A 14109-nucleotide genomic window follows, 5' to 3' on the forward strand; every position below is an offset into this window, starting at 1 on the left:
CCTTGCTTATCTAACACACTGGAGAGCTCTGCATGTAATATAAATTCATTAAGAAAACAACAAATACATCTTGGTGTATTGTGTTGCATAAATCCAACACATATTTTTAAAATGAATAAAAACCAAATGTCAGACTATGGTTAGTTTGAAATTCAGATGTTTATAAATCAAATGAAAAATGATAACCACAATATGGGATTTGAAAATAGCAAATACATGTACAGTACATGAATAATGTTCTCTTATACGATTTGGACCCAAAAGGAACCATAGTTACCATGAATAAATAACAGGTAAAAATATACTGTATATCCTGACAATCTGCTAGATACTAAACTACAATCTTTCTTATCCTTCAAGTGTGGCATTATCCAGTGTTTTTATATGCAACGAAGCAATGTTCATCACGCTACGCATGTTAAAAGCATTCCACAAAAGTTTCTTCAGTTGCTTAATTTGAATACTTGTCAGATACGCAAAACTTTTTGTTTACACAGGAGACAAGAGATATTATCTTCTGAAACAAGAACCGAAACATCTACTTAACATTTAATGCGGCAATGAAAATAAATTATACAAACTTTAAATGCCATGACGTAAAATCAACATTAAAATTTGAAGTAAAAAAATATCTACAACTTTGTCGTCCACTGCTTGTTAAAACACATTCTTCACTTTAAAAAGGAAATTCCCCTTAAGCAAGATGTCTAGGAGTCCCCCATTTCCTAATTTTACACCCCATCAACCATTGATACGTTTTAACTGCCATTTTTACCCAATTATTTTATCAAAGAACAGAACTAAAAGGAGGCACTTTGCATACAGAATTAAACCGCAGAGAATGTATGTGCGTTGGGGGTCAAGTAAACTTCTGTTCCTTCTAATCAAAATGATGACTCGGGTTCACGTTTGTGTGTCGACAAATTCTTTAAAATGAAAGACGTATCACCGATGAATCAGTTCCTCAAATTAGCTGGATTAACATCCACGAAACCGTAGAAACCTGCTCAAACATGCCGTTAATGGCTGTTGCACTTTTTAGCATGAACAATGTAGCCCTTTGATTTAATGATGCCTCTGCTCTTGACAATGATGGAGTAGCGCAAGACCCACTCCAGGCTCCAGTCTGCCACCAGAAGGTCCTTACTGCTCTCCTGTACTGCTTCCTGGAAGCATGCAGCACTGATTAACTCTAAAAACAAGAAACAAGACTTGCGTCATTAAACTTCCAGTGCGGTTTCATCATCTTGTGGCGGAACCTGCATATGTGCATACATTCAGTATGTCTAAAGGGCAAAATTCAAGTCGCTTATGCAAGTAGCTTTGCATAAAAGTGCATGCTAAATTAATAAATAAAAATCATCATGCATCTGGTTTAAAGTTACTTAGATAGGGAAGATCCAGCAACAAAAAATACAAACCTTTGGAGTCATTGTGTGTTAGCAATTGTATGTCGAACTCTTTAGCAAACGCAGTGAGGTCTGGAGGCATCACACAACACGAGGCCAGATTCACCTGGTTACTGCTTGGCTTTACCTGAATATTGTGAAAAGTAAAAAAATATATTTTTAAAAATTTTGGTGTTTGGATTCCATTGTTAAACTGCTGTAACAATGTAACCTTTTAACCCCCCACCAACAAAGAAACTCACAACTTAAGGCGTTGTATCATGTCCTGTGTTTAAAAACAAGACCTATAAATACAGGTTGTGTGAGGGGAACATAATAAATGTTCTATAAGATATGTATGTCTTCCCATGTCACAACAGACCTGAGCCCAGTTATACAGCTGCTCAAGGAGGGATTTGTCCAAGTCTGATGTGCCGATTGCAGCAATTTTCTTGCTACGCACAAGACCCTCTAGCTCCTCCCACAGCGGCTGCAGGTGGATCAGAGTCTGAATTTCACCATCGAGGAGCGGAGGGGGAGCAATGATCACAGAATCCAGCTGAGACACGGCTAAGGACGAACGAGCTGAACACCACATATGACAACATTATTTATTTTTATTTAACTCATGTTAACTAAACACTGTAAAAAAAGTATACAATTTTTTTTATGAATGAATGAAGGAAAGGTTGCAGAATGTATTCATGGCCAAAATGATCACAAAATGTACAATCATGTCGTAAAACTAAGAAGCAGCACTTACCCATGTCCACTGCATTTCTGATGGATGAGCAGTCCGGCTCACAAAGGAAAATCTTAACTGTATAGACAAACAAACATTTATTACATTGTACTGCATTTTAACAAACATGTCTGGACATCCAAGCGTTAGGAGTCATTCTCACCAGACACTTTCAGCTCCTCTCTCTCTTCTGGCGTGACGGCTTCTGTATTCTCTGGAATGGTGCAGTGCAGAACACTGGGAAGCTCCTATGAAAGAAAACAAAAAGTAATCTTAAAAGAATGGTTACTGAATCACACAACTATGCTATCACAAAGTACCTGTTAATCGAGTATCTAAATGGGTTATGCGTTGATTTTATTTAGTTATACATTTATTTAGTTTTGTTTTTAAACCTTGTTTACGAAACTCCAGCCACTTCGCATGTAAAAAGATAATAGACTGCATGAAAGGAATGCATGACAAGCCTCAGCTTTGTGTGTTAAGACCTTTGCTTTCTACTCGCTGAGGGATGCAGATTTGCTGACAATGGTTGAAAAAGCTGGATCAGACGCACACCCGACCCAAAGGGAGGCCAATATGCCATAACCAATCACCATAACAACTGCCTTTTCATTTAAGTGCCTATATGTGCTTGGCCTGCTGTTCTTCTCACAATTCACAGAGGGGTCGTCTGTTTATATTCAGCGAGTATATCATCTTTTGCAGGAAAAGTAAAGTTCTTTTTCTGTCGATATTTGACATCCAAACAGTATCTTTGTTAGTTCAACTGACTGTAAAAGGACTTGTTTTGTACCATTTTCCATCATTTTCATGAATAGTATGCTAAAGAAGTCTTACCGAATCAAGTTTTGATGGCATCGTGGCCAACCACGCACTCAGTGTGCCTTGGATGCAGTCTTGAAGCTGTGGGGAAAAGGGGAAAAACATGGTTACTAACAAACGAAGTACAATCAAAACATGACGAAGTAAGAACTCGCCAACTTCCTGTCTCAAATCCTTTCTTTGACAGAATACATTCACATATTGCAGATGTTCTGCTGAGATTTAAACCCCTCTTTAGGTCAAATTAGATAAGGAAGCATATATTTCCAATTATAGTTCACTCAAAAATGTAAACTGTGTCATTGTTTTCTCATCCTGTTATTTCAAAACTGACCCACTCAACTGGTAGGGCAGTCACATGCAATGTGATGCAATGTGACAGCACTGAAATGACATTTCATGAGGGCTTGGAGCCTCATTATGACCCTTTAATACTGAAAGGGCCAGTGCCGTGGCATCACCTTACTTCATATATAAATACTTTTATGTGGTTTTGACAAATATTGATCAATTATTATTCAGCATTATCTTTACCTTTTATGATATAGAAAGTAGAGAATAATTCATGTTTGAAGTCTCTAATGAATGCTTAGGCTCTCTCTTCCTGCTAGGTCAGTTTTACTGTGAAAAGGGACTTCTTATCATCATCTTCGCAAACATCTTCTGTTATAACACACTTTACCCTTGAGCAGTTTGTGTATGTGTTATTGGTTTGTTTTAGGAGTGAGAAAGATGGAACATCACGAGACAGACGTAACGTTGTTTCATGTTGTAATCATGTTTTAATTTGTATTATAGTCATTTTTGATAATCTATAGGACTATATGTCCTGTCTCATGACTTCAGAAGGGTTTGAGAGCTGTGTGTTCTTGTTTATCTATTGATAACCAATCACGAGAGCTTGATTTACCCAAGTAATGACCTAGTTAGTTGACTCTGTTAGCTTGAATACTACCGCATTTTGGATGTAAGGCAGGTCAGCCCGTGGAACTCCTTGAGAGCGCCGAAACTGACTTCTGCTGGCAAAACTACAAACTATTTTTCTTCACTAAATTTTATTCTATCAATTATATTCCTGACTCCGAGACTTCTTTCATCATAACTGATCTACGGGTCTTTTACTGTAAATCCCCTACAATACATTAACATGTATGCATTTTTTAATCAAAACCGACTTAAAATGCATTACATTTCATCAGTATGTGTGTTCCCTGGGTATCGAACCCATAAATTTGCTCTGCAGATGCGATGCACTACCAACTGATCAACAGGAAAACAAAGGCAAAGAAAAGTGTTTAAACATAACATAAATGCCATGAAATTTAAATCTCATATTATTATTATCAAGTTTTTCACGTACTGTTGCACTTGTATATATATGTTTGAGTGACAATAAAGGGATTTGTTTTGATTGTGATTTTTTATACAACCGCTGATGTTACACAACATGCAACCAACCCCACCCCATTACATAGAATATCTGCATCAGCATGACATTGCTTAACCTTTCTCCTGCATGTCAGGCCTCACAGAAATCAGTCAAAGTTACTTACCTTCACTATCATTCCTCACCTGAACAGTATTTTCATTTCATTTATATGCATTTGGCTCAGTCTGACACTTTATAAAAAGTTACTGACAGTGAAGGTGCCTACATTTTTTTATAACAATGTGGGATTTATTCCCACAACCTTTTCAATGCCAACTAACTGCACTAACAACTGAGCTCCAGGAACACTAGGATTAGAAAAGGCAACAGAAAATTATTGAGTTAGACTAACTTAAGAGAAATGAGTCTTAAAAACACGGCAGCAATAAACACAATCTTAGTGAAAGAACACTGTGTACGGCAATATTTTCAACCATCCCCAAAAGGCCAAACAGTTACCAAATGAATATATACGCAACAACTACGATGGTTAAGTCATGTTATGCATTCACCGGTGGTGCATGCCAGAGCACGAGCCAAACCAGGCAGTGACGTCGTCAAGGGGACCAAACGGATCACGAGGAACGTCCAACGATGTCGCCAGCGAACCTTTCTTGTGAAACGGCTATTTTTGGTTGTTTTTTGGTCAACCGATTCACCAAACCGTAGTAAGACAGTAACGCTACTTTTTCTTGCAAATAAGTGACCTTTCAAAGACGCAAACAGCCCATAATCTTTTACACAATCATTTTTTTTGACATTTTTAACAAGGATAGCGATAGCACATTCACTAAATGTGTACATAAAGATAAGTAAGGGAACTTTTATGCATACTCAAATCGGCGTATTATTACGTTACTCCGTGAAGTGAACCGTTCAAAGGAACCGACACTGAACCGCCATAGTGATTCAGACTAACGCTAACGACAACCTTGTAAATATAAACAACGGGGGTGACCGGTCCCATGACGTAACAGAACACATTTAAACAGTGAACACCGAGACAAACTATAAGAACTGCAAACCCATGGCATTTACCTCCTCGCTAGTCGAAGACGGACATTTCTTCTTAAGTCGACTGCGGTTGACTAAATTCCCCGTGTGAAGCTTCAAGGCTGTCGCGTGATCAAAAAGCCGCTGCGCGTTTACGTGAGGCTCCATTGCTTGGAAAATATCGGTGACTGAAGTGATGCCTGTATTTAACTATTAATATAACATACCCTCAAGACAGTATTTCCTTCCCTCTCTATCTCTCTCTGTGTAGTATGTCTGCATCGCAGTTCATTCAAGTACAGGAGTTGAGTGCAAAGAGATGCACGCCCACAATGAGAACATGGACGGGTGCGCTGGAACAACTGGCGAGGATCAGCACGCGGTGGATTTGAGGAATCGTTTAGAGGCGTTTTTATTGTTTGCGATGCGTTGTCATCGTTACACAGCAGAACGCATTAAAGACCACTTCGCAATTTTTTAAACACTGGACAAGACGCGCTTCCGGTTTCAGTTTTCTATACTAGAATATATAAATATATATAATTAAATCTTAAAGATAATTTTAGAATTATTCCTTATAAAAATTGGTTACAAATTCAGACGTTTATACTGTTGAAAAACTAAAAGTACACCGAATACGACATAAAAGACATCAAAAGAATGTTTAATGCAAAGTCTAAAAAGTGAATAGCCAAAGACAGCAAAAGTGTGACATTCAAACTCTTTTGATTATATGTAGAGCTAGAAAGGCAGAAATCCACACAAACCTTTAACAATACATTTGTCCTCAGGTTAATGCGTATTTTAAAATTTTTATAGAGAATGTTCTGGCTTTCTGAATGTTCTGGACCGGATGTTCTTCTGAAAATGTGTTGAAACTAATCAGTAACATCACTGCAAGCAACAGAGATTTTTGGGCTAGCAAGTGTCATCGTTTGTGTTTATGTGACACTGGACAACGAAACCAGTCTTATAGGTCTTTCGAAATAGAGATTTTTACATAATCTGAAAGATGAAAAAATAAGATTTATATTGGTGTAGGAGTTGTTAGAATAGGACATCTGGCTGAGTTTCAACCATTTAATGCTCTGGAATCTGAGAGTGCAAAACAATCTAAATATTGTGAAAATTGCCTTCGAAGTTGTTTATCAGGGGTACTGTGGCAGGCCATCCACTCACAAAAATAAAGTTTTTACAAATTTAATGTAGGAAATTTACAATATATCTTCATGGATTATGATTTTAACTTAATATCCTAATGATTTTTGGCATAAAAGAAAAATCTCTAATTTTGACCCAATGTATTTTCGTCTTTTACTAAAAATGTTCCTGTGCTACTTAAGACTGGTTTTGTGTTCCAGGGTCACATATGTTTTCTTCTTACAAACTACAGTGTGTTTTGGGTATCTGTTACATGCTTGTGTGGGGGATTAAAGTATCGTGTTCTATTACTAGGTGTTCCATTCACAGAAATGTGACATTATTATCAGACAGAGTTTACATTTAAATTGGGATAATTTAAGATGCATTAACACAGTTTTATCCCTCCCTATTTCCAGCCCTGCATATAAGCAAGACCAGAAGCAATGACAGTATATAAATAAAACCACTGCATTGGAGACATTCTTGCAAATATGTTTAAATGAATAAGGTGTCATTAATAGTTTATTGTATATTCAAGCAAAGTACCCCCAAAGAAAGACATTGATAGTGAGTAAAATGATGGCATTGATATTGGAGACATTCTTCCAAGTGTGGTGTTCCTCAATATTGGTGAGTTTCTTTTCTAAAGCCTTCTGCTCCTCCACACCCATCTCTGGTTTTGCTACATTGGAGATACCACAGAGCCACATTCCAGCACGCTTCCACCACACAGGTGAGGATCCATCCATCCCTTCTGTGATGCTGGGCTCGGAGGTTGCTGGATTGGACCCTCTGGCCCAGGGGTCTTCAAACTCAACACGTTCCTCCTTGCTGTGTCTTGTCCACCAGGTCAGACGAATCAGCTGGAGATATAGAGTTGTGTACGTTTATTAGCCTATATAAGTTAAATAAGCTGAACATTTAATGTGTGTTGCTGCTAACATATCAGCATAAGTTATGTAAATTCTTTCTTAGTGCATGTCATTTTTTGTTGTTGCATAATCTATGCTTTTTTTATAACAATAAAATAGTTACGTGTTGCTTGGGAATAGGAGCAGTGCAAAGGCTGATAACTGTGATGACCAGAGCTGTCAGTGCGAGCAGGATAAGAGCAAAATACAGGTAGTGCACATCTTTTAAAACTGCAGGACGCAGGTCTTGTTCTCCACATGACGGGGTGCCATACACAAAATCCATCACCATTCTCACCGTCCCCACCACTAGTCCAACCATCAGACCCCAGAACGCCCCCTGTGCAATTTAACAGACAAGGTAACAAACTCAAAAATGAAGTAAAAGTCATCATTTGCATGAATATCAATCTACGTTATTTAAGCAATTCTTCTTAAAGAGAGAGTTCACAAAAAAATGAAAATTCTGTCATCATTTCTGAACATTGGCAGCACCCATTCACTTCTATTGCATGGACACAAAACCATTGCAAGTCAATGGGTACCGCCATCGTTTGGTTACCAACATTCTTCAAAATATCTTCTTTTGTATTTGCAGAAAAATGGAAAGTCATACAGGACAGTAAATGATGACAGAATTTTCATTTTTGGGTGAACTATCACTTTAATACAGTGGCAAAGGATGTCATACCTGTTCATTTATCCGTCCCCAGAAGATGGCCATGATGAACACTGTAGTTATGGGAGGTGACAGATAGCTAGTGATGGCCTGTATGTAGTCGAACAGCTGTCCGCTGTTGGCTGTTTGAATGATTGGAATCCACACAATGCTCAAGGCCACAAGCAATAAAATAAACACCCTGCAGATGTAAACAAATGTCAGCCAGTAAGACATAGCAAACAATCCTTATATCCTGGAATCAATTAACCAGTAAGGAATTCAGTAAACAAGGTATATTACGAGTTCATCTTGACTTTACAAAAACTAACAGTTTTGCATCTAATATATTTGCTATTTGGGTTGTATAAACTCTGTCATGCATTTGCCTTCATCACAAAGAAAAACAAGCGATGTATATGATGGAACAGTATGAAGGGATTCTTGCAGAAGCAGTTATGTAACGTGCAGAAAATAAACATAAAGACAGCATTTTAAGTAACAGAATCAATTCTTCGATTTTGAGTTATAAAGTAACAAGATACACTTTTGATACAGATTGCTCTGTTTAACAGATTCTAACCTGCCCACCACCATGAGCTCTCTCTCTGAGGCCCATGGTCGGATACGCTGCCATATGTCCATAGTGAAGAGCGTGCTGCTACTGTTGAATATAGAGGTGAGAGAGGACATGAGTGCTGCCATTATTACAGCGATCATCAGGCCTCTCAAACCTAGAACAAAGTTACAGTGAAGGACACAATGTTTCAGCGATATCAAGGAGAAAATCAATAAAAGATGTTATATAGCAGTCAATGTATTTGCTAACTTCTGCATGCATTTTGTGAGCTTGCATTGTTTGCCTACTTTACTCATATATTATTCATCTTAGAGACATCGAATACATAATTTAAATAATCATTATAATTTATTGGAAATAAAATTATGATGAGGACACACAAGGTTGCCGTACCTACTGGCATAAGTTCCATGACTAACTTTGGGTATGCAATGTTGGAACAGCCCACACTGGCCCCACAGATCCTTAAGCACTCTTCAGGATCCACACATCCTACCTCGTCTACAAAATACATAATCGCCACAATATTGATAAGTGTGAGATTTCAGAAAAATTACATTTGACATCAAGTCAATTGAACTGTTAATTCAGACAATCTGTTTCATTTACTTAAAATCATGATTTTCAAAGTCTACTCTGTTTTAATCATCCACTTTATGAAGTTACTGAATTGAATACTATTTACGTTCAGCTTTCTCTTCACTGACAAAACTAGACACCCATATCATTAGCTTTACTTGACAACTGCTTTTCAAAAGAAGTCATCTTTATTGTTGATATAAGCTTTTAAACCCTGAGAACACACGCAATATAGCACACAGCCTTTACACGAGCATGTTTATCCATGCTTCAACATGCACATGCTGATTTTGCAGAGTCATGCTTGTTTCTGGGTCAACTTCTTTTGTTGATCCTGCAATGCGGTCAATACCTCTAACCTTATATACTCTCTTAAAAATAAATTTTCTTGAAAGGTTCTTCAAAGCGATGCCGTGGACAAACCATTTTTGGTTCCACAAAAAAACATTCAGTCAAAGGTTCTGCAAGAAAACTTCCTGATGCACAGAAGTTTTGCTGTAGATGGAAAAGATTCAACATAATGTACTATTATAAAGTAAGGATTTCTTTATTAAGACCGAAGGTTTACCAAAAATTCACTTCACAACAAAATTCACAGGTATAGAATAATTTTAATTGATATATTTTTTAAGAATTTTGAATAAAATTTTATGAAACGTAAAATAGATTGTTCTTCTTTGGCATCATTTATCTATTTTGTTTTTAGGAGTGTTGTTCTTCTGATATTGGTGCAACAAATCTTTTTTAGCACCTTTCTTTAGAAGTGTATACTGTGATGGTTAAGTGTACCTGGGTCAAGGTTATTATAGTTTATTTAAACGAAAACAATAAAAACATTTCTGCTACTTTAAATCAAATAGAATTTAAGCCTAAATATTATTTGAAAAACATCCGAAAAATCAGAAATGCCATCTCAGCACTAAATTGAAATTGGTTTAAATTAAGGCACTTAAATTATTAACAAAACAAACTAAAAATGAAACTAAAATTAAATAGAAGCTTATTTAAAATATAAATAAAACTGACAACTATTATAACTCTGACCTGGGTAGAGCGCTCTACTGATCATTCCTGGCATAACAATGAAGAACATAGGGAGAAGCTTGAGGTATCCACCCAGTACCGAACCACCTTTGGCATGGGACAAGTTTTTGGCCGACAGAGATCTTTGTACTATCACCTTCATATGGAAAAGAAATATATTAATTTGCGGTGAAAATTCCTTTTTGTGCCTATTTAAATATTTTTGTTATTTACATTCTCTACTTTAAGAAATGTTGGCATACTTCAAATCTAAATACAAAATTAAACAAAATACTAGACGTCTTGTATCACCTGGTCTGTGCACCATACCCACAGGGCCAGAACCGTGAGACCAAAGATCAGACCCGGCCAGGGAAGGTCTCCTGTCAATGGATCTCTGAAGATATGAAAGGCATCGCCACGAGGTAGATGACAAGTGGTGTTAGGAACTGTGATAGCAGGTATTGCTTTCTCATACTTATCCAGCAAACCCTCATACCAGCCCACTTTGTCGAATGCTGCCAGGGAAAAATTCATCTTTAATGCTGTTAACTTAGTCATAATTCACATTTAATGTCATAAACAAAAGATCTATACCTATAAACATGAGGACAAAAGCTCCTACTACCATGATAACAGTTTGTAAGGCGTCAGTGTAGATTACTGCCGTCAGACCGCCTGCATTAAAACAGCAATCAAATCATTCAGGAGAATTCAACACAGGAAATGTTTAGTAATAAGTTACAAAAAATATCCATACGTGTCAGCACTTTAGGAATAGCTTTAAAAAATGCTACTAGACACCAATGTGTTACATGTTAATGGGACGTGCATGTCATTTCATTACCAGCTATAGTATAGAGGGTAGTGACAGTAAGAAGGACAACAGTAGAGAGGTACAGGTTCCATCCCAGTGATACTTGGATGAATAAAGCCCCTGAAAAAATATCTGTCTGGAAATATCACAGCCAATTGTTATAATCAACTTGATTGAATCTACAGTATATTGCAATAAAAAAACTGAAATTTACTGTAAATTATTGTGTATAGTCCCTTGTATTGTTGCATTAAATTATGCCAAGATTCTGTAACAGTACGTCAAGTACACATAAAATTCATTATTATTATCCATCTGTGTTTATTTGTTTATTAATCATATTTAACAAGGAACCTTACTGATATCTTGGTGAAAATATAGAGAATGAGAGAGAGCACACTCATGTAGATTCTGATGCGCTGACCCCCGAACCTCTTTCTCAGATACTCTGGCATAGTGACGACTCCAGCAGAAATATACACAGGCACAAAGATCCAGCCTAAGGCAATGAGGACCCACACTGCCTAGTGAGCATCAAACTCCATTACTCACACACAGTTAAGTTTCAACATGTACTGCGTTTAAACATTTAATTAGTTTAACAGACGTCTAAGATCACACAAGTGAAATCAGTCACTACTGATATAACACTGGAAACTTGGATGGGAAACATTTTGTCTGACATACATTCAATTCGAATCCACCCACTGCAATTCCTCCTGCCGCTCCTGTTCCTGCTAATCCGATGAACAGGCCGCTGCCTACGTTACTAGACATCAAGGAGGCACCAATCTTTTGAAACAAAATACAATTTGTACTGAGAAAATCCTTTTCAAACTAAACCCAGACAATGACAAATCTAGGGGGGAGCGTTTCACTGCGTCTGACTACCACAGGCTTTAAGCCGATGGACCCACCATAACATGACAACTGGAAAAAATGTATTATGAATACTGGGTTTCCTTTCCTATAATTCCATTTAATGTATTGTTATTTGGATGATGCATTTCATAATTGCACTAACATAAATAATGACAGAAGGGAGACTTTAAAAAGATAAACAGGAAATCATTCAAGAGTCTTCAAATTACTTCCTCTTTCCTAATGCTTCAAAGAAGAGATCTGAAAATCGGTGTGTACACGACATTCATTCATCTTCATTTCGTCAGGTCCTGTAGTTGAAATTGAACAAAGCAAACATGTTTTTTGTTTTTTTAACTCACTGGCCACCATGTCATGGATCGTCCTGCCAAGAAATATCCACCCACTGTCCCACGGTTGGCTCTGACTGAGGACTAAACACACAAGATCTACCTCAGCATCAAGCATTAGGCCTTAAAGTCTATCGAATCCATCGAGTCAGTGAAACAAAACTTTAATATGTCGAAATTTCAACAGATAACTAAAACTGAACATATACATCTCATGTAACAATCACTGGTGATTTTCATCACAGAATTATTCAGCATCAATGTAAATATATCCAGAGGGACTGAAAACTTTCACTTACCCATATTCCAACTGCCAACACAAACACAAAGTAGATTACAACCACAACAATATCAGCTGCCTCTAAAGCAAACTTCTTTGGCACCTCGGGCATCGGGGTGCCTGTTACAAGCTGTGGCGAAGCTGTCATTTTCTAAAATGTCCTAGGGAAAAGTGTGAACTTTGAAGCAGGTGTTAACTTCATTAATGATTAATCAGTCTGTTATAAAGAATGCTGAGAATGCATTATAGGTACACAATGCAAGCATTGCCAAATTGTTGCTATGGGAGGATGTTGTGACCTATAACATTTTAAAAGATAACCCTTTTTGTCTTAGGATGACTTTTCCTGCACTGCATTTGTTTACAAATAGGCCGCCTGATTAAAACATTGAAATACATATAAAAATCTGATTGAATAAAAAGACAGGACTGTAAACATTTCAACGTTTTTAATGGCAAGGTGACTTACAAAACAAATATGTAATTGTGTACATGAGACAATATAAATACTCAGAATGAAGCAAATTTTTCAGTCCATTCATTTCTTCTTCCAGAACTTGCTGTAATCATCCACTTTGAAATCATCCTCAAACTCCTCCAGTTTCTGTTTGACTGCACCCCTCTTTGGCTCTCTTTTCTTCAGCCTGGCTTTCCTCTCCTCCTCAGAGAGGCTGTTGAAATCCACTGGCATCTAGCAAAAGAAATATAAAACAATTCAACCACAATTGCAATACACAAAAACATTGCAACAATCTTAGAATAAAATAATGACTATTGCTTCAAAGAGCAGTTCTAGTATGTACTCTAACCATCTTTATTCTTGTGGGCTCTTTATATCTGATGTTGATGGTAGACCCGTCAGGTCGAACAAGCAGAACTGGATACAGCCTCTCATACTTCTGCCTGCCGAAGCGGACCACGCATGTCCTGTTGGAGTTTGACTGAGCAGCTGAGCTGTGAAACGCGGATGTTGCTTGCAAGCACCTAAAAGTAACTCTATGAAGACATCTGTGAGAACAAAAACGGGGAGCATATGAATGTTAATAAGCACAAAAGGGGACCATAAACGTTAATAAGCTCTGATGGTGATAACGTGCAATAAAAGTCTGTGTCAAGGGATCGTTCAAAAAAAAAAATTTCGAATGAAATGATAATATATTAATTTGAATACATATTTAAAATAGACAGCGTCGTGTCAAAGTTATTTATTTAAAATACAATACATCTAAAACGTGACCATTTTCTCACTTAAAAGTCCTTTAGCAAGCCGCGTTCGAAGTAGACAAACTTAACTTACCTAAATAAGCTCTTACAAGGTTGGTAAATTAAAGCCATTATCACAACACATGCAAGGACCAAAACTGATTACAAAAAATTCATAAATGTGCTGAAATAACAGCAAAATTCATGGTCTCGAATGAAGGTCACCATCAACAAACCACATGAAGGTGTTTCAACATAAACGTTCCGTTCGGAAACATTTGCTATATTTTGATAGTTCCTGTATGTAAAGAAACATTGTAACTGAGA

The 14109-nt window shown here is 37.1% G+C and overlaps 3 protein-coding genes across 4 annotated transcripts; all 3 read right to left on the reverse strand.

Moving 5' to 3' along the window:
- Positions 1-140: 140 nt before the first annotated feature.
- On the reverse strand, positions 141-5781 carry gclm (glutamate-cysteine ligase, modifier subunit). Its single transcript, XM_056730095.1, has 7 exons — positions 5423-5781; positions 2971-3036; positions 2294-2378; positions 2152-2208; positions 1771-1973; positions 1422-1536; positions 141-1192 (listed from the first exon to the last, which is right to left on the reverse strand). Exons 1-7 carry the CDS (start codon positions 5543-5545, stop codon positions 1020-1022), a joined length of 822 nt encoding a protein of 273 aa, XP_056586073.1. The 5' UTR covers positions 5546-5781; the 3' UTR covers positions 141-1019.
- Positions 5782-7010: 1229 nt separating this feature from the next.
- slc5a9 (solute carrier family 5 member 9) lies at positions 7011-12750 on the reverse strand. Of its 2 annotated transcripts, XM_056773025.1 has the most exons (13): positions 12599-12750; positions 12312-12383; positions 11776-11880; positions 11448-11612; positions 11119-11224; positions 10869-10949; positions 10584-10789; positions 10293-10428; positions 9063-9170; positions 8673-8823; positions 8123-8291; positions 7556-7771; positions 7011-7383 (listed from the first exon to the last, which is right to left on the reverse strand). In XM_056773025.1, the coding sequence occupies exons 1-13, from the start codon at positions 12725-12727 to the stop codon at positions 7054-7056; spliced, it is 1974 nt and encodes a 657-aa protein (XP_056629003.1). In that variant the 5' UTR covers positions 12728-12750; the 3' UTR covers positions 7011-7053. The 2 variants fall into 2 exon arrangements, with proteins under 2 accessions (XP_056629003.1, XP_056629004.1); XM_056773026.1 differs by lacking the exons at positions 12312-12383; positions 12599-12750 and having other exon boundaries at positions 11448-11608.
- Positions 12751-13013: 263 nt separating this feature from the next.
- Positions 13014-14041, reverse strand: mrpl55 (mitochondrial ribosomal protein L55). The gene is made up of 3 exons (XM_056773028.1): positions 13877-14041; positions 13389-13587; positions 13014-13270 (listed from the first exon to the last, which is right to left on the reverse strand). Exons 1-3 carry the CDS (start codon positions 13912-13914, stop codon positions 13118-13120), a joined length of 390 nt encoding a protein of 129 aa, XP_056629006.1. The 5' UTR covers positions 13915-14041; the 3' UTR covers positions 13014-13117.
- Between the last annotated feature and the right edge of the window lie 68 nt (positions 14042-14109).

Source organism: Triplophysa dalaica, chromosome 18, assembly GCF_015846415.1.
Source record: "Triplophysa dalaica isolate WHDGS20190420 chromosome 18, ASM1584641v1, whole genome shotgun sequence".
In the NCBI taxonomy this organism is placed as follows: domain Eukaryota; kingdom Metazoa; phylum Chordata; class Actinopteri; order Cypriniformes; family Nemacheilidae; genus Triplophysa; species Triplophysa dalaica.